This window comes from Dendropsophus ebraccatus, chromosome 1 (genome assembly GCF_027789765.1).
Source record: "Dendropsophus ebraccatus isolate aDenEbr1 chromosome 1, aDenEbr1.pat, whole genome shotgun sequence".
NCBI lineage: Eukaryota > Metazoa > Chordata > Amphibia > Anura > Hylidae > Dendropsophus > Dendropsophus ebraccatus.
The window spans coordinates 212758772-212777214 of record NC_091454.1 but is presented as its reverse complement, the minus strand read 5'-3'; the positions used below and the strand labels follow the sequence as shown (position 1 = coordinate 212777214).

Genomic DNA, 18443 nt, shown 5'->3' with positions numbered 1-18443 from the left:
CCAGGAGTGCCCCTTTAAGTAACTCCATCCAAAATAAAGTTGACCGATAACCCACCGACAATAGAAGGCCATCGCTTTACCTAGGATCGCATCAATCTTACATCAGAACTCAAAAATAAAACACAAAAGACATTTTTTTACAAATAAATAAATTATATATTAAACTTTTTTTCCCTATACATAATACAGCAAAGTACAAGTATATACAGCGAATATGTGCAAAACAACTGTACAGAAATTAATATTTACACCCTTCACAAAAAAAAAGCTGAAAAAAAAGCTAAACTAAAATCTCTTCACAGGATCAGGCAGGGAGTTTCGATTTCAATACTGCAATAAAAGATTGGCTAATTTCTATATGGCGGAAGGAAAGCGGAATCGGAGAAAGGCCCTTTGTAGTGGTGGAGAGGAAAGCAGGACGTGGACCTTCCATCATTGGCAATGGTAACTATTATTCTTCCAACTAACACTGCATATTGTCCAGCTCGTATTTACATAGCAGTGGGGAGATACAACGGCATTCTGGGTGGTCAGGCTAATGGGACCTGTGCAACATACTTAGAGGGTCCATGCAGGATAGTGTGCATGAGTCTTATTCTAACTAATAGTACCTGAGTAGCATTCATGGAGGGACCATGCAGGATACTGTGCATGGGTCTAACTAATGGGACTCCTGCTTGACAACCCGACCACCCAACATGCAGTTGTATCTCCATGCCTGGTCTTTGGAAGTAAAAAGAACCACCTCTAATGACACCGAGTGGGCAATCACGTAAAGCCCCCCAGGCAAGTGACAAGGGGTCTCAGCAGTACTAGCAGATAGCCACTAGGGGAAATTCTCCTAGAACATTGTGCATTCTAATTGCCGTTCATTTCATAGGTTATTGAAGGTCTATGTAAGGGATGGGGAACCTGCAGCACTCCAGCTTTTACAAAACTACAATTCCTATAATCAGGGCCGGATTAAGGTTGGTGGAGGCCCTGGGCGACAATCCCCCCCCCAAAAAAAAATAAAAAATAAACTATACCGCAATCTATACAGATGGCTGCTTACTGTAGGTGAATTAGCACAGACCCCTCCTCGCTCCTGGCTGTATGGGCCAGCATCCTCTTCTGTTATGCAGGTGGTCACTACAGGCTGCAGTACAGGGGAAGATGCCAGGCCCTAGAGACAGGAGCAGGGGGGGGGGGTGGACTAAGTATCAGAGTGTTAATAACGCAATGTGAGAACACAGCACTTTCTGTGCGCTGTTGGCCACTGTGTTAGGGCCCTATTACATAGCCTGATATCCTGGGTAAGCAGCACCGTTCTGCTAGGGTTCGAGCTGGTAGGGGCCCCTAAGTGGTGGAGGCCCCGGGGCACGTGCCCTTGGTGCCCTCCCTTTAATCCGGCCCTGCCTATAATGCCTGGACAGCCAAAGCATGATGGGAATTGTAGTTTTGCAGCAGCTGGAGGGCCAAAGGTTCCCCATCCCTGGCCCACGTCCTCCTTGGACTCTCATACAGGCAAAGTTGACATTTCAAGTAATAAATGCAAAGTAAGGCAGCGTGGTAAGAAACAGGCTCAGTGTCGTCTCCCACAGTAGGTAGCACCTAGATTTTTTTTTTTATCATTGTAACCTTGTATACAGAATTAAAGAAACAGCCAAACTTCCCAGATTCCATATGTCAAAACGTCATTCTCTACCATCATACCCTGTCGGAGACAGGCAGACGAGAAAGAAAATAATAAGCTGTGCAAATAATAAAAGTGACGACAAACAAAAAAGAAAAAAAAATAATATACAAAACACTTGAGATAAAGAAAGTGCAACAGGAGGCTGGGCTTTTAGAGAAAGAGGATCGATAGCGAATGGTGGTAGATTTAGGCACTTTAGGTGATTTGTGGCCTTTTCATGGCTTGCTACATTGTAGCTCGGGCTGAGCGCATATAACAAAAATGGCTGCACTCCCGACCCCAAGAATAACCTCAAGGCAGTAAACATGTCTGTTGCCCTGAGGATACGTCCACATTTCCTTACAAGCTTCTCTCCGCTCCTCATTTCTCTCCAGTTCAATGTTTCGCTATTTTTATTTTTAGTGTTTGAGAACTTCTTTTGTGCTTTTAAAAGCAAAACAAAGTAAACCCCAGCAGGATCATCACATTCGGTCCTTCATAGTCCCCCAGTGCGTAGATTTCTACTTGTTTCTCCAGTCTCTTCCCCTCCCTCGCAAGCCTCATCAGTGTAGTCCTTCATCTATCAGAAGTGGTTCTTGCATTGCAGACAAGAGGCACGAGGGAGGAGAAAAATGGCACGTCTTCGACAACACAGGTATCTTCATAAATAATTCTCACAAAAATATAGTAACCGCAGTCTCTCTGCCCGCTGTGCTCAGTGGTTTTGTTTAGGAGAGTGAATTAAAAAAAAAAAAAAAACTTAGACGTATCTTGGTCCAGACGGATATATTTTTGGGTTTAGCAGTCATTGCCCCTGATATAGATAAGCAGCAGAGTTTGGAGATAGGCACGGTTGGTTAAGGGTTTCAAGCAATGTCGTCTTCTAAGCTCACCATCTGTCTCTGTGAAGATAGAAACATGGATCAGGGTTAGTGCCAACAACTTCATATAGATTATCTTGCATCACTTGAAAGTATATGATCCCATCTTTGCAGCAAGCAGATGGTAGTGTATTCGGACATCTCCAGTGATCAGCAGTGATCAGCCTATGGGAGTTCATAGATATGTAACCTATTTAAATAGCTACAACTTATCTCAACAGACCTATTCCATGCACTCTATTAGGACGTAGAGACATCATAGATTGGGGAACCCAGCTTTGGTTCCTGTTCTTTGAACCAGAATGGAGTGTATCTGCCAAACAGCTGTTCCCACATATATGGACCTTGTCTGCATGTTTCCATGTAATGGTGCCTATACACCTTCAACAGCGGACAGCTCTCTCTCTTGACCATGATGGCTTTCATATTAAAAAGAGGGTTATCGCTGGGTGTGTTTTTGCAGCTCAATTACAATACCACAAACCTGAGGACAGGGGTGGTGCTGTTTTTGCAAGAAAGTAGCTGTGCTTTTTCTAATCCTCGATAACCAGTTGGAAGGCATTATTTGGGATGTTCTCAAAAATGGAACATAGTACAGCTCCACAAACTACTTTCATCTCCTATATACTTACCGAAGGATAGGTGTATCCATCCTGATTCCGACATATGTGAACCTCGTCTTCTTCTGTCGTTTTCTGATATACTGGATTATCAAAGTGAATGGTGTTGGTGTTCTTTAATCTCCAGTTTCTCCACAAGAGGACGCCGCCGAATGAAAGCAAGCACAGTATAACTGGAGAAAAGCAAAAAGGGGCAGCGCTATTAGATGATGCCGGAACACATACGTCTACGTGCAGTGCTATATGGGGTTCTAGAGACAAATAGGGAAACAGCGGACATTGCTGCATCCACATTGGAGTGTAGTTTATTATATAACAGACACAATCCGCTTCATCATTGTCAGAAAGATGAAACTCACCAACAGGGATGACAGCGTAGATAGCATTAGAGCGTGAATGAGATTCTGCAGTCTCCATCTTTACTTCATTGTTCCCACCTGTAAACAAAGTCAGTAAATAGTCAGTAAAAGCCTGAAGACGCCTCCCATCCTTCTTCATTTAAGAACAGGAATGCTTTTTACATCAGGATTTCCTATTGAGTATTTCTACCTAATTAATTTTTTTTTTTTTTACCTTGATGTAAATCTGTGCCATTTGTAAGTCCCGGTGTGGACTGATCTGGTATTCTCTTTGCGCTCTGTGTCATGCTTTTTCTAGTGGTTGATGTAACAGTGGTTGATGGCCTTGTTGTAGTCTGTACAGGCTTAGAGGTAGAAGGCCTCCTGGGTGGGGTGGTGAGGAGTTTCCCTAGAGTCGTAGTCCTGGGAGTTGTGACTGGAGAGATGGTTGTTGTGGTGGCAGGAGGAGGGGTGATAGGTGCATCTGAAGATGGTGGTTCTGTAGGGACACGAAAGGAAATGGTTAGATAATCCTGCATTTAAGTTGTGTTAAAGGAGTATTTCAGGCATAGCATAATAGTCAGCCGTCCGCCACGCATCGCTATTACACAGAGCAATACGCGGTCGGTGCCCAACGATTTTGGGTCCAAACCTAAACCAATGATGAGCCGCAGTCTCTATTACATAGAGTGATAATCGCTCTGTGTAATATAGCCCTAACTCTGCACTAAGCATACGATGTTGTAACAGTTTTGTCTAGGCTGTACCTTTTAAGTGTACTTATCATTTAAAGAAGACAGTGGGTGTTTGGGTGTTGAGACCCCTGCCGATCGCTCAAAAGGAAGGGGCAGACACTCTCAGCATCGGACGCACTGCTCCTTTATCTCCGCTCTCACTGTTAAAGTAGCAGTAGACGGAGTTATAATGGAGCCTATGGAAGTTCTGATTGCCAGAAGTTCCATAGACTCGATTATATTTCTATGGAGCAGAGATGAAGGGGCAGAGCGCATCTGCCCCTTCACTCTAGCGATAGGCGGGGGTCTTAGCACCCGGACCCCCACCAATACAAACCCCTGACATGTTGCTAGGACATGTAAGAAGTTTGTTTAAATGACAGGTACCCTTTAAGATACACAGAACGAATACTGCTCATAAAGAGCTAATATAGCAAGAGGGTTGGGAGGATTCTTTTACACTACAGGAATAGATGACGGTAGCTACAAGGAGACCACATACCTTTTACACAGCTCCTCATGTCTAGTCCCAAGTGTTCTCCGTCAGGACATACACAAGTATACTTGGGGGACTGTGCAGTAATATTGGGGGCTGGCAGGCACATATATTCACATCCCCCATTTTCAAGATGGATATTGCACCAGTTTTCAGCTAGAAAGGAAATAAATGCAATATTAGTGATCCTTGAATAAAAAGGAGTATAGCTAGATAACTGTATGATCTAGAAATAAGCACGACTGATCGACAAACGTGCCAAGCATTCCATACTAAGGCTTTCCATTGCTGTGACTATGGCCACTTGCACATTTTTTTTTAATCAGCATTTGCAACACAAATGCAGGGATGGAGGCTCCAGTATAACAGAGAGTTTTGCACCAGTTTCATGTTGTGTAGCGACTCCTGGTTATGGCTTTCAAATACTGACAACGCCATGTCAAAGTGGTTCTGCCATAAACACCATTGCATGTCCTACCTGCAGGTTGTCCCCTATTGTGATATAGGACGATGTCTTCCGGTGATACCAGATCCTCGGCCACCTTCTTTATTTGTTCTCCGGTCAACCTGTTAGCGCTGAATATGGCTTCATTGCCGATATCAGTCCAGAAAACCAGGTCCTTCAGAAAGTAAAACAAATGTTAAAGAGTGTTAAAAGTGGAAAAATACTGGCAATTACTACTACTAAAGCTGGTGTAAGTTGTGTAAGCTCACTCCACATAAGAGAGGGCACACTTAAGGAAATACTTGGCAGAATTACAGCTGGCATCTAACAGACTGGTGCTCTTTTACTTCTTGAATTGGGTTAATTTTATAGGCGAAAAAACCCAGAGAGCTATAACTTACCTCAAAGATAGTGAGGCCAAATGGATGAGATAAGGAATGTTCATCGGCAATGACCATCCTCCTGTTTCCTCCAGTAACGTCAATGCTGGACAGAGTGTGCAACTTGGAGTCCACCCAGTATAGTCTCTGATGGGTCAGGTCTGAAGGTGAATACACAACATGTTGTCAGATGGAGAATAATCAGTCATATTCTTGATATAGGTTTTATGTGAATTAAAGGAAAATCACTGGCAAAACTGACTAAGAGGACACTGCATGACAAGAACACTAGACATTTCCCCAATTGTATAAAATACTCACCCAGTGTGATTCCATTGGGCCATTCAATGTTACTGTCAACCAGGGTATATCTGGCTGCTCCATTCAGACCACCCCTCTCGATCTTGGCAGGGAAGCCCCAGTCAGTCCAGTACATGAACCTGAGAAAGTAAAGAGAAGAGGATTTAATATGAGCCAATGATTACTCTACATTGAGATCTCCAACTTGAGGATCATCAGTTGCAAAACTAAAATGCCTATCATTCTGCAGGTAATGCTGGGTGTTATAATCCTGCAATTCTAATGTATAGCTTTGAGACCACTGCTCAACATATAGATGTGAACAGAGAAGAAGAAAAGACTTATGTCTTACCCTTTTGTGGGATCCACCACAATATCTCGTGGCTTAGTCAGACCCTCTCTGAAGAGTGTTTTTCGCTTGGAACCAGCAGTATTAGCCACGGAGATAGTGCCAATGACAGAGTCTGTCCAGTATAGGTTGCCATGGACCCAGTCTACTGCAATACCGTCTGGAGCTTGGATTTCATTACCGATGACAGTCTCGTGGTGGGATAAGTTATGAGCCTTGTCCATTAAAGCACTGTAGGGGTAAGAACAGACAGGTTGATCTTGTGAATGTCACAAAGGAAATAACTAACTAGATACACAAGAACTATTGTTACCGTCACTCTCATTACCTGTAAATTTTCTTTTGGGACAAGTCAGACCAATAGATTTTATTGCTTGCTATCTCCATATCCAATGCTACTACATTCTTAAGACTTGGGATGAAACTTGTGTACTCGCTTCTGTCCAGCGTCATCTTCCTCACCTCATGACGGTTGGTAAAGAAGAGGTAAGCCACTGTTCCTATTTGGAAATAAATACATGCTTAGCAGATAGTCCATGCAGAACACCAGCAGACAAATAAGTTAAAGTGGAGTGATATTAACTCCTTTCTGCTTATAATGAGCAGCTCTTGATCTGCAGACCTTGTTCATATATTACAGATGAATGACTAAGTTATACTGAATTTCTGTAATGACGGAAAAACTGTTTCACCGTAGCTTTCCCTGCTATGTTTCTAAAGCTGGAACCCACTTTAAGAAATCTTTCCACTGTACTCACCAATGCCCTTGCAGGACCCAGTCATGGGATCAAGTTGGTAACCATTGTAGCATTCACACTTGTAGCTTCCTTCCAGGTTAGTGCAGATTTGGCTGCAGGTGTCAGGTAGGTCACATTCATTAATATCTAAAGGAATAAAGATTAACACATATAAATTCTCTAACCCCATAAAGCATAACCCAGTGAATATGAAGTTGCGCAAGTAGAAAACTTTAGACACCAATTTACCTTCACATTTTTTCCCGCCAACTAGGCGATATCCCTCCGGGCACAAACACTCGTATCCGATCTTGAGATCATTGCATATATGAGAGCAGCCGCCATTCTTTTTCAAACATTCATTTTCACCTGGTGAACACGAGATGGCCACATTGTAAATATACATCAAACATCAGATATCACTTAGATGATAGAGGTGACAAGGTTGGTCATACTCACCACATTCCTTAAGTGGTTCATCCGACCAGTCTCTACAGTCTCTGACCGTGTCACACACTCGTTCCATACTGATACATTCACCACTGAAACACTTGAACTTGTTGGGGCCCTCGCATTTTGTCACTGATTTGAGAAAAAGAATAAAAATAAATATAACATTCCTGAAGAACATTTGTTACCACTACTACTTATCATATACTGGGTGCAGACCCATCTTCAGATAGGATACTTACCATTTATACAGCCCTGTTCATCACTGAGATCTTCACAGTCATATTGTTGGTCGCACTGCCGGCTGCCGTGAATGCATTTCCCATTGGTACACTGGAACTGATCTGGGCCGCAGGTTGGTTTTTCTGCAAATGAGAACAAAATTGAAGACTAAGCCGAGTGCCTGATTGAAGGGGTATTCCCATCTCTATATCTTTTGCCAAGTATATGCTATCAAGTGCACCTGAATCTGGCTAAAAATTCTGGACTTCAAGCCAAGTAATAGGTGGTGTAAACTTTGCACCAAAAAACTAGACAGACAGTCTTTAAGTGTGACAAATTTATCAAACGGCCTGATACATGTCACATTTAAAGACTGTCTAGTCTAAGTTTGTACTTAGACAGTTTTAGTAAATGTGGGCCATTATTTACAAATGTAGTGCTCATATACAGCACTGGGAGGGCAGCATATTGTGGAGGGGAGTTGGGGGGAGGAAGAGCAATGAAAGGTAAAGGGGAGAGGGAGAGATGCTGGAAATGGAGGTGCAAGTGAGCATACGTTCAATTTGTGCGGTTATAGAACAATATAGCAATAAGAACATCAATAAAAGACAGGTGGCGGTAATTGAGCCAGGGTTGACTAATACACAAAAACTTTGCCACTTATGTTAGAGAAGCTAGTATATACCATTGCAGGCTACATACCACAGTCTTTTTCATCAGATTTGTCCTGGCAGTCGAAGCCTCCGTCACACTTCCAGCTCATATGTATACACTCGCCGCTGCCACAATGGAACTCCAGGGAGGAGCAGGGCTTGTCTGTCTTGATCGGCTGCTTCCCTTCACAGTTTTCCTCATCAGAACCATCTTCACAGTCGGGATCCCCGTCACAGGTCCACAGCTTGGGGACGCACACGCTTGAGTTCTTGCACTGGAAAAAGGTTTCACTGCAAGTAGGGGCTGGGCAGTTGCTCTCATCGCTGCTGTCGTCACAGTCATGATCACCATCACATAGGTATTCAACAGAGATGCACATTCCGCTACGGCATTGGTACTGATCATCGGAGGCGCAGGGCTTGTGAGCTTTAAGAAAGGGAGGAAGGGAAATTAGACATAAACCTATGTTCTGTGTTCAAAAAATGCAAGATCAAGGGGCCACAGTCTGAAGTTATTGGGGGGAAAGATCAGACGCAACATGAGAAAATATTACTGTACTGAAAGAGTAGTAGATGCTTGGAACAAACTTCCAGCAGATGTGGTTGGTAAATCTACAATAAGTGACTGTAAACCTGCCTGGTATATACATATATCTATCCTAAGATAATAAGAAAGGAAATAATATAAAGGAGGACTAGATGGACCAGGAGGTCGTCTTCTGCCGACAATCTTCTATGTCCACAGAGAATCACCATATTGGAAGACATACAAATGTCTATATCTCCTTACTAGGAATGCTCCATTCACAGCAGACATATTATAACTTATTATGGGCGGTGTCCTTCTCTACTTTAAGCTGTGAATGAGATATTGTGAAACTCCCTGTAGGTTTGCTGTGAAGTTTTACGTCACCTGAACAGAAAAGCCAAAGCACGACACCTACCACAGTCCTTCTCGTCAGAGCCATTTTCACAGTCTTCTTGCTCATCGCACTGCCATGACTTGGGGATACACCGGTTAGACCTGCCTCCACAGCTGAACTGGTCAGGACTACACGTCTTATGCACTGGTGAGAAAAGCGAGAAAGGATTATACTCTGAACTAGAAGATTTCATTTTAGTGTCTAGAGCACAGATGTCAAACTTGGGGCCCTCCAACTGTGGCAAAACTGCAATTCTAATTATGCCTGGGCAGCCAAGATGGGAATTGAAGTTTTCCATCAGCTGGATAGCCACAAGTTTGACACTTGTGGTGTAAAGGGTCGGTGTATAGAGCTGACACTTACGACAGGTCTCAGGAAACTCATCAGACCCGTCCCTGCACTCCTCGCTGCCGTCACAGACCCACTTGTATGGGATACATTTTCCGTCATTACATTGGAACTCGTTTCTGTCACATTTGGTGACCCCTAGGAGACGAAGAGAAATATATAAAGTTATTGTTTTCAATATTTATCTCATATATATCCTAATATTATTAAGTCACAAGGTCTACGGGCATTGTATAAAACAAATTACGCCACATGACTAAATATAAAGGGAGAGGGAAAGTACGTGCCTGAAGGTCTAGCACATGACAACAAGCATGAAGTCGGTATGTTATACATATATATAGAACCTGTTACTCCAGCCTGGGGCCTCAGCAATGAATACATTACTGATATCTACACGGCGTGAGGTTCTGATATGAGATAAAGGATTAAAGACAAGGGTGAGAACTAAGAACATGTAATGAACATAGATACTGCCGCAGGAGGTGGATGTTATCCTACTCAGCGACAGGTGTACTGTCATCATTCTCCCCTCCTATAGTTGACGGACCCTCAGGTCTGGCATGTACAGCTACGATATGACAGCTGGATATCAGGGAATGGCTTATAATGCATTTTATTAATACCAATACAGACTATATTATAGTATATGCCTGCGATATAGGTGTTTGGTCAATGCATTTCACATAGGAGTGGCCAATCCTCTGCATACCACCAGTGTACAGTCAGCCCCGGTCTATTCCGGTCTCTGAAGGCATTTTCATGTGGGAGGGGGAAATATAAGCTAAGGAACATGTGCCAAGATTTCCTCGACTAAAGCTAACACTCAGAGAAGAGCTGGCGTTTCTTATTTACGCCCACATTACACCCTCTGACAAGTCAGAACTGCCTTCATTTTGTGTGTTTTAGATTATGCAAGATGGGAAACAGCTTCTATCCTGTACCTTGCCATATGTTTTCACTGTATATAAGGCCGCATTAATGAGAAATATAGACGAGGGAGGCATGCAAAGAGGAAGAATGAGCAACAATATAAAAAAAAAATCTGAAACTCCCTGTCTTTATTATTGGTTTACTCTACCTCCTTGCTGACGTTCTCCCATTCATTGAAAAACAGAATGGCAGTGTAACTCTTACAAAGTTAATAAAGTTTGATATGTTTGAAAAAAAAAAAAGACAAACCCCCCGAATTCCTCGTGTTTACCAGGGCGCGGCCATACAAATAAAAATCACAAGACCCCTTACCCGAGACTGGATAGGATTCAAGAAATTTCCTTTCATATGTTATACAAAGCACGAGACAATCACACGTGTAACATTTCACCGCCTGCGGTTATAACCGGGCCCGACGTGAATAGAATCTGGCTTACACATTAACAGGGGAGCACAGCGCCTACACGCACAAACTTTATCCTCCATTTATATCACTCACCCAGAAAGATATTAGAAATGGAGGGGCCGACGCCAATGTGGGAACTTTCATAATATGCACAGTCAAAATATCAATGACGTATGGACGAACGCCACGCCACCGCCAACTTTAATGCTATTTTAAAAGTCGAAATTCAGAGGGAATGCTATACTATATATAAGGGAATGCTATACTATATACACAAGGTAATGTTATATTATGTATATAAGGGAATGCTATACTATATATAAAGGAATGCTATACTATATACACAAGGTAATGTTATATTATGTATATAAGGGAATGCTAAACTATATATAAGGGAATGCTATACTATATACACAAGGTAATGTTATATTATGTATATAAGGGAATGCTATACTATATATAAAGGAATGCTATACTATATACGAGGCAATGTTATATTATAGGAAATTCTGTACCATGTCTCGCCGACATTACAACATTTACTGTAAAAAACAGGATTTTGCAATAGATATTACATCGTCTATGTAGCGGGCCAAGTACAGAACAAAGTCTGCGTCATTTATTTCTACATAATGTAATGATCAACTTCTCTTCACTGAAATGGCTGATAACAGAGAGCAGTAGAAAACAGACTACAAGTTGTGTCCCTTTAAGAAACCATTCAACTTATTAAGATTACTTTGCCCTCCTTACCTCCGCTGTATAAGATAAGGATGGTTATTACATAGGCACGTGCGTAGGAATTGCCTCACATTGCTTTTACCTGTCCCGTCTTATCTAGCGTGGAAACTCGGAATCACGTAACGTGACTCACACCGCTGTCTCTTATGTGAGAGTGAGAAACCTGGGATGGTATCTTTAAGAGACTAGGTAGGAAATCTGGATACAAGTTAAAGGGGTATGGATACTTTAAAACGGCGCCTCCATTGCCCATAGGTTGTAGTGTAGATGGGGTAATATTGCCTTTACATTATAACTGTGTAAGACCTTTCTTACAACGTCTCTAAGGGCATCTTTTAAATATAGAGATTACGAGATGCGATAACACGGCATTTAGTAGTTTAGGTCTATGGTTTGGAACCTAGAAGCTGTCCACCAGACACAGAAGCCTCGCTACCATAGGGTGTGGCTCCTTACGACGTTAGTACTGTCAGCCTGGAGTAGTGAAAGCTGCAACGTGGACTGCTGACATACGAGCACATATTAAGGAAATCTTGGTTACTATAAGGAATCAGTACGTCTCAATGGACGCAAATATACCCCCAGCAGAGAGGGGATTTAATGTCCCACCAATGTTACTCGCTTGTCCGCGACAACAGAGAAAAATTAGACTGACACCTAAGAAGTCATAGGGAGACTCAAGAGGGTGCTTAGGACCCTTTTTTATTAGCCAGGACATAGAGCTGGTTAAAGTGAACAACCACGTTAAAATTCATTTTTACAAATTTAAAGGAATTTTCCTCAGATTATAGCTCATGTCGCATGTTACAAGGCTTTATGGCTACACACATTTCCGGACAATCTATATCTCCAGATCCCCACCTACACAGGCACACTCAACTCGGTTGGATATGCATGGGTATTGCATGGAGAAGGTGAAGAATACCAGAGTATAAAATGATTGGCCAGTTAAAATCCAACATGCCTGATGTGTCTGGTGGACAGCTTCTAGGTTCCAAACCATAGACCTAAACAACTAAATGCCGTGTTATCGCATCTCGTAATCTCTATATTTAGAAGATGCCCTTAGAGACGTTATTTCCTCGACATCCGTTGTCAGGAGAGAGATGGTAAGCCCCCCTACATTTCAGCTGGTCAGTGGGCTGGATCACCATATATCTCATGTGTATGGCCAGGATGAGCAAGTCAATATAAAGAGTCAGGACTACAATGAGTATCACAATTACCCTACTGAGTATCTTCTTTCAAGACTTCATCGATGTGCTATTGTTTAGTAATCTGATACTGAGTCATAGGAATTTTTGCAGATTTCTATCTCTCACTTTCTTTGGTTTAACTACCCCGTAACACAGAAACCATATTAATTACACCGGGACTGTCTACTATAGTCGGTGGCCACAACTGGAAAAGTAGGGGGTGTTTATATGATTACATCCATCATACGGAACGCTATAGACGGATCAATGTTATTCTTTTATAAGAAATCTATGACAAAATCTCCACTGAATGATCAAAATGTTATAATAGGGAAAAAAGTTATGAACTATAGAAAATCTCATTCCAAGGCCTGGGTTGGAAACAGCGGCAATGATAAAAGTTAGTCTCTTTTTTTTTTTGGGTTGTAGACTATTAACACAGGTATAAAAGGACAGATGTTCGCACTTTAAGTCACAACTTGTTTCTGGGATCACTCTCCGTGGTGGAAATCAGTCCAATTTGTGGCCTGTTCCTGAATCTTTATGCCCCTTTAAGGATCAGGGTCCTAAAACTCGAAAACATTTTAATGCTTCTCATATTTTAATGGTATGTTCATACCTGGTACCAACACAACAACGCTTGTATGCATCAAAATACTAGCTAAAAGGTAATGTGAAGCCTATAAGGTTGTATAGAGCAAAGCTATTCTATTCCACAAATGAAACACATTTACCATGGTGAAGCAGACCATACACACTCACTAGAAGACTATGTGTAGTCTACTGGACTCTACAGGAGCGTCATGGTACGCACACAGGTATCTGGCCTATGGGGAGCCATGGTAAGCATGAAAATACCACAAGTAGACCATGTTAGATCTATTGTACCATATGTAATGCATTAGAATGTGATGAGTAAAGTACAACTGGCCTATTGAACCCTATGGGGCACCATGGTACAAATCAAATAATACAATTAGACCACCTTTGATCTATTAAACCGACTAATGCTGCATTTACATGGAACGATTATCGTTAAAATTTTCACGATAACGATCGCATTCGAGCGATAATCGCTTCGTGTAAACACAGCGAACGATCAAGCGTCGACCGAAAAATCGTTCATTGTGATCTTCTCAAATCGTCGTTCGCCAAATATTCGCAGATCGCTTCGTGTAAACAGTCTTTCAAAGATTCACCCTATGAAGATGGGCTTAAGCGATATTAAAAACCATCGCAATAACGATTTTTCTAACAATTTATTCGTCTAAACACCGATCGTTATAAAAACCAAATTGTTGCTTTAAAATCGTTAAACGATCGATTGGGTGAATTATCGCTTCGTGTACACACTCGAATATCATGCACAGACTGTGTTTGGTCTATTGATCTCTATGGGCATGGTATGTATCAGAATATCACAAGTAGACTATGCCTGGCCTGATGAACCCTTTATAGTATATCAGATTATGACTAGACTACGTCTGGTACCGGTATGGGTGCACTATGCTATACGTAGGGATACGATATTACTGACAGGAGCCACGTGGCACCAATGTTATAAGGGAACACACCCTAATAGGGTACAAGCAGGTTGAGGCTACCCATTTACCTCACAATACTTGAGGTAATTTACCTCACCAGCTGAAATATATGTAAATCCATCTATGTATATGAAATACATGTATATAATCTATGGCCATGTGTAAGCATCCATGTCCGTGCGTCACGGCTCTTATCAGCTACCGTAGCGCAGAGCCCGCCACACCCTGGCCTCATCCTTAACTCGCATAAGGAGAAGCGCCCTCCCCTCACAAGATATGGGCGGGAAAAATCCTTCCTAGAAGGAGATGAAGCTTAGAAATAAACCGCCCATTCAAACCACGCCCTCTTGTTTTCCTATTGGCCGTGAGGGCCGGGGCTCGCGGTCGGCAGATCTTACGTCTTCCAATCAGATGCCGTAGCAGCGGCGGCCTCATTCATGCCGTGGGCGTGGCTACGAGATGAGGCGTATGCCTGCCGTCAACGCGTGAGGTGTGTGAGGGGGGTTAAAAAGCCGGTTGTAGATGTCACCGCTCGTAATAATTACGGGCTTTCCGATTATATTGCGATATGTATCGATAGTATTGGCAGGTAATTACTTCTATAGATACACTAGTGTTGGTTATTGTGTTACCACTGACAACTGTTACCTCAGACGCCCACCTCTGCCTATTACCATATAGCGGTTATCTGAGGTAAAGCTGCCCCCCCCCTCCCTGAGTACCCCATTAATGACAGTGAAGAAGCAGCTCACTTTACGGCTTGGAGTGTCAACCTGACCTGCTGGGCCTTTTTAGTCCCACCACATATTGTCACACATACAGAGGGGCTAATCAAACAGTCGTTTCCCATAGCAACCAGTCACTGCACAGCTTTAACTGTCCATTTGAAACTGACGCTGTGTACTGACAGGTTGCTATGGGCAACCAACCTCTATATAGACAGTTGGCAACCAATTCCTATTCATTTCCATAGACATCAGTATAGTGATTGTCATAGACAGGTGTAGACATGTGACAGTACAAGGAGTATACAGATATATATAGGAGATAGATAGACATACATAGGAGATAGAGCCATGCATTGCACTTACCTGAGAGAGCAGATGTCAGATGGATGACCAGCAGCAGCAGCAAGCAGATCTCTGAGATCCTGGAAGGTCCCATAATATGTCAGATAATAGAAGCAGCTCCCCTATATATTATATATATATATACAATGCAGAGCCCAGGACTCCTCGTGCCCAGGACCAGGGGGATCCACACACTTCTACTTCAGATTGCAGACTGTCCAGGAAAGCTCAGGGTGAATTTCAATTAATTTCCTTTTTTTTTTTCCTTTCCCCTCCTATACTCACTATAGGGGCAGGGACTAAGAGTGGTGTGATTTTTAAAAGATGGTTAGTACGTCCCAGAAAGGCGGGGCTTATAACACATGATGTGACATAGACAAGTGCTTCCCTATGCCTGGCTCTGGCACACCCCCGGGGGCTGACTCATTTCCTATAGGTACCCGGGCACTCCTACTTGCATACCTCAGATGCCTTCGTACACACTGAGATTATTACAAGTGACCCAAATATATATATGCATATGATAATGACGGTGGCTGCATGGGCTACTGATCTGTATGCAAAGCTGCTGTAAGCATAATAGTGATTGTAAGAAGAAAAACAAGCTTGCACTGATCAGGATATCTGCATTTAATTTGAGACCATGTGACATGGGGATATTATCCACGCCAAAGCACTATGGCATCATATGTACAAGAATGGCGCTCTATATAATATAATACAGTGCTTTGGAGTGGATTATACCCCCATGTCACATGGCCATAAATTAAATGCAGTTATCCACAGATGCAGAAAGGGAGACATGGCAATAAACTTGCATTGGTTTTTAACTCCATGTCTTTTGCTTTTCCGTTTACAGGCATCTTTATATGATACAAGGATACAGCGGCGCTGAGATTAGGAAGGAAGATGCTGTGTGCTATTATATTACAATGTGTTGTATGTGGTAAGGAAAACCTGTTCATTTATCTTTATTGCTTACATAGCACCAGCATATTCCGCAGAGCTGTACAGATTGTTGCCATTCACTTCAGTTCTTAGGCAGTAAATGTATACCATTGGGGCCCATTCACACTACAGAATTGGTGCCGAAATGCTGAGTCTGCACAGGGGGGGTTCCGCGCAGAATTTTGCCGCTAATTCAGTAGTGTTAACAGGCCCTAATACTGCCTCCTATGTACAAAAAAATAACTACTATAATGAGTGAATCATGGGTGGGTCCTCTTTCCCCATGTACCAGTCTTCTATTTACCTTATTCATGCAATGTGTTTTTGATCTTGTAATGCTCCTGTTTAACCCCTATCATTTTTGTAGCGCTCTGTAATCAAGGGCCCTTTAAAAATAAATATTAAAGAGATACAGCTGCCTAGCATTTCCACTGTTTATTGACACTTGGATCCAGAGGGGGTGTTGATTGGCTAATTATGAAGGTACATAAGTCAGAGGTAGCAAATGGAGTGCTCTGACTGGTAGCTTAGGAGCCTATCCCACGGAGCGATAATCGGCCGAATCGGCCGATTATCGCTCCGTGGAATAGAGAGAACGATCAGCCGATGATCGTGTCATAGGCTGATCGTTCATTTAGGTTCAGACCTAAAATCATCGTTCGCCACCAGCGCATCGCTACGGTGGAATAGCGGTGGGCGGCGGCGACCGACGATTTCAGCAGCATCATACATTACCTGTCCGGGCTGCAGGTCTTCTCCTTCTTCCTCCCACTCCTGCGCCGCAGGTAATGTATGAAACAAGGGCTGCAAGGACATTGGTAACGATGTCCCTGCAGCACTCGCTTAACGATCATCGGGGCCGTGGAATAGGCCCAGTAAACGAGCGCCGATCTAGCAGATCGGCGCTCGTTTACATCGTTGATCGGGCCCTGTTCGGCCCGTGGAATAGGACCCTTAGATGCATGTACATATAGGAAGAGAAAAGTCCAGTGCTCACCATTCAACGTGTTACCGACATCGGTTTATTGCATCTTCTGTGCGGAGAAGGGAAGAGCATACGTGCAGGGGCCTCTCCTGACAATGACCGTTTCGGATGGAACCCCATTTTTCCTTACTGTAGATTGTACAATACATAGATTTATAGGGTGCGGTCAAACAGAACAAGAGGTGGAGTTATATAAATGTCTTATATAACAAAACCAATAATAGGCTCTGTATCGCGGTAATTCAATTTGTATAACTTAAGTTATGTAACGTTTCTAGGCTCTTTGTGTTTGTTTATCTCTAGTAATATTAGTCATGTATAAGAATAAATATTCATATGTACACCACTCACAAAAAATTAGGGATATTTGGCTTGCAGGTGAAATTCATGGAAAGCATAAAACGTTCCTACTCAGGTGATATTATATCATGGGCATTTAAGTGGAGGCAGCAACGGTGATTTCCTGTTACTGTGATACTGTTACACCACCACCACTAGACACACCTGCCCACACTGTAACACCACCACCACTAGACACTCCTGCCCTGTACACTGTAGCACCACCTCCAATAGACACACCTGCCCTGTACACTGTAACACCATCACCACTAGACACACCTGCCCACACTGTAACACCACCACCACTAGACACTCCTGCCCTGTACACTGTAACACCACCAGTTGACACACCTGCCCTGTACACTGTAACACCACCACCACTAGACACACTTGCCCTCTACACTTTAACACCACCAAAGGCAACAGTGGCTGATGCATAGTGCTCGCCTTGATGTCTCCAACATCGTTGGTGCCCATCATTTCTGCTCAGTGTGAATCGACTCTTATCAATGAACAGCATGCTGTCCTGGCGTGCGAGCAGCAGAGGCGGGCAGGTAGTCATCTTGGCGGCTCCCCGCCTGTGTGTAGTCACCAGGCTCTGCCTGTAAGCTCCCTCTGCGGGGATGATTGACAGGCAGAGAGGCCAGTAACGGTACACGCCGGGAGCTGCATGACAGCTTTATACAGTGATGCGAGCTGATTGGGTCCCTTTAAGTCCAAGAATCCAATGTTCATGAACTTGAACTTT

The 18443-nt window shown here is 43.0% G+C and overlaps 1 protein-coding gene and 1 long non-coding RNA gene across 9 annotated transcripts in view; one reads left to right on the top strand and one right to left on the bottom strand.

The window, feature by feature from the left end:
* Positions 1–975: 975 nt before the first annotated feature.
* Positions 976–15654, bottom strand: LOC138768782 (low-density lipoprotein receptor 1-like). 3 transcript variants are annotated; one of them, XM_069946742.1, is made up of 18 exons: positions 15445–15654; positions 9549–9671; positions 9207–9329; positions 8312–8689; positions 7630–7752; positions 7397–7519; positions 7187–7306; positions 6959–7084; positions 6529–6700; positions 6204–6431; positions 5873–5991; positions 5573–5712; positions 5205–5346; positions 4733–4882; positions 3732–3995; positions 3518–3595; positions 3171–3331; positions 976–2559 (listed from the first exon to the last, which is right to left on the bottom strand). In XM_069946742.1, the coding sequence occupies exons 1-18, from the start codon at positions 15515–15517 to the stop codon at positions 2524–2526; spliced, it is 2679 nt and encodes an 892-aa protein (XP_069802843.1). In that variant the 5' UTR covers positions 15518–15654; the 3' UTR covers positions 976–2523. The 3 variants fall into 3 exon arrangements, with proteins under 3 accessions (XP_069802843.1, XP_069802848.1, XP_069802855.1); XM_069946747.1 differs by lacking the exon at positions 15445–15654 and adding an exon at positions 14556–14616; XM_069946754.1 differs by lacking the exons at positions 9207–9329; positions 9549–9671 and having other exon boundaries at positions 15445–15653.
* Positions 14851–18443, top strand: part of LOC138768879 (uncharacterized) — a 152064-nt gene continuing 148471 nt past the window's right edge. For all 6 annotated transcript variants that reach the window (XR_011359175.1, XR_011359172.1, XR_011359176.1 and 3 more), the window contains exons 1-2: positions 14851–14942; positions 16283–16369. This is a non-coding gene — a long non-coding RNA (uncharacterized lncRNA). The remainder of the gene's footprint in view (positions 14943–16282; positions 16370–18443) is intronic.

Excerpts from the sequence above, each read along its gene's own strand:
- LOC138768782 (XM_069946742.1), bottom strand. The coding sequence starts at position 15,517 with ATGGGACCTTCCAGGATCTCAGAGATCTGCTTGCTGCTGCTGCTGGTC. Across the intron at positions 7,753-8,311 it reads ATCTGATGAAAAAGACTGTG|AAAAACCAACCTGCGGCCCA; the intron begins GTATGTAGCCTG and ends TCTCATTTGCAG. Across the intron at positions 3,596-3,731 it reads TGGCACAGATTTACATCAAG|GTGGGAACAATGAAGTAAAG; the intron begins GTAAAAAAAAAA and ends CTTTGTTTACAG.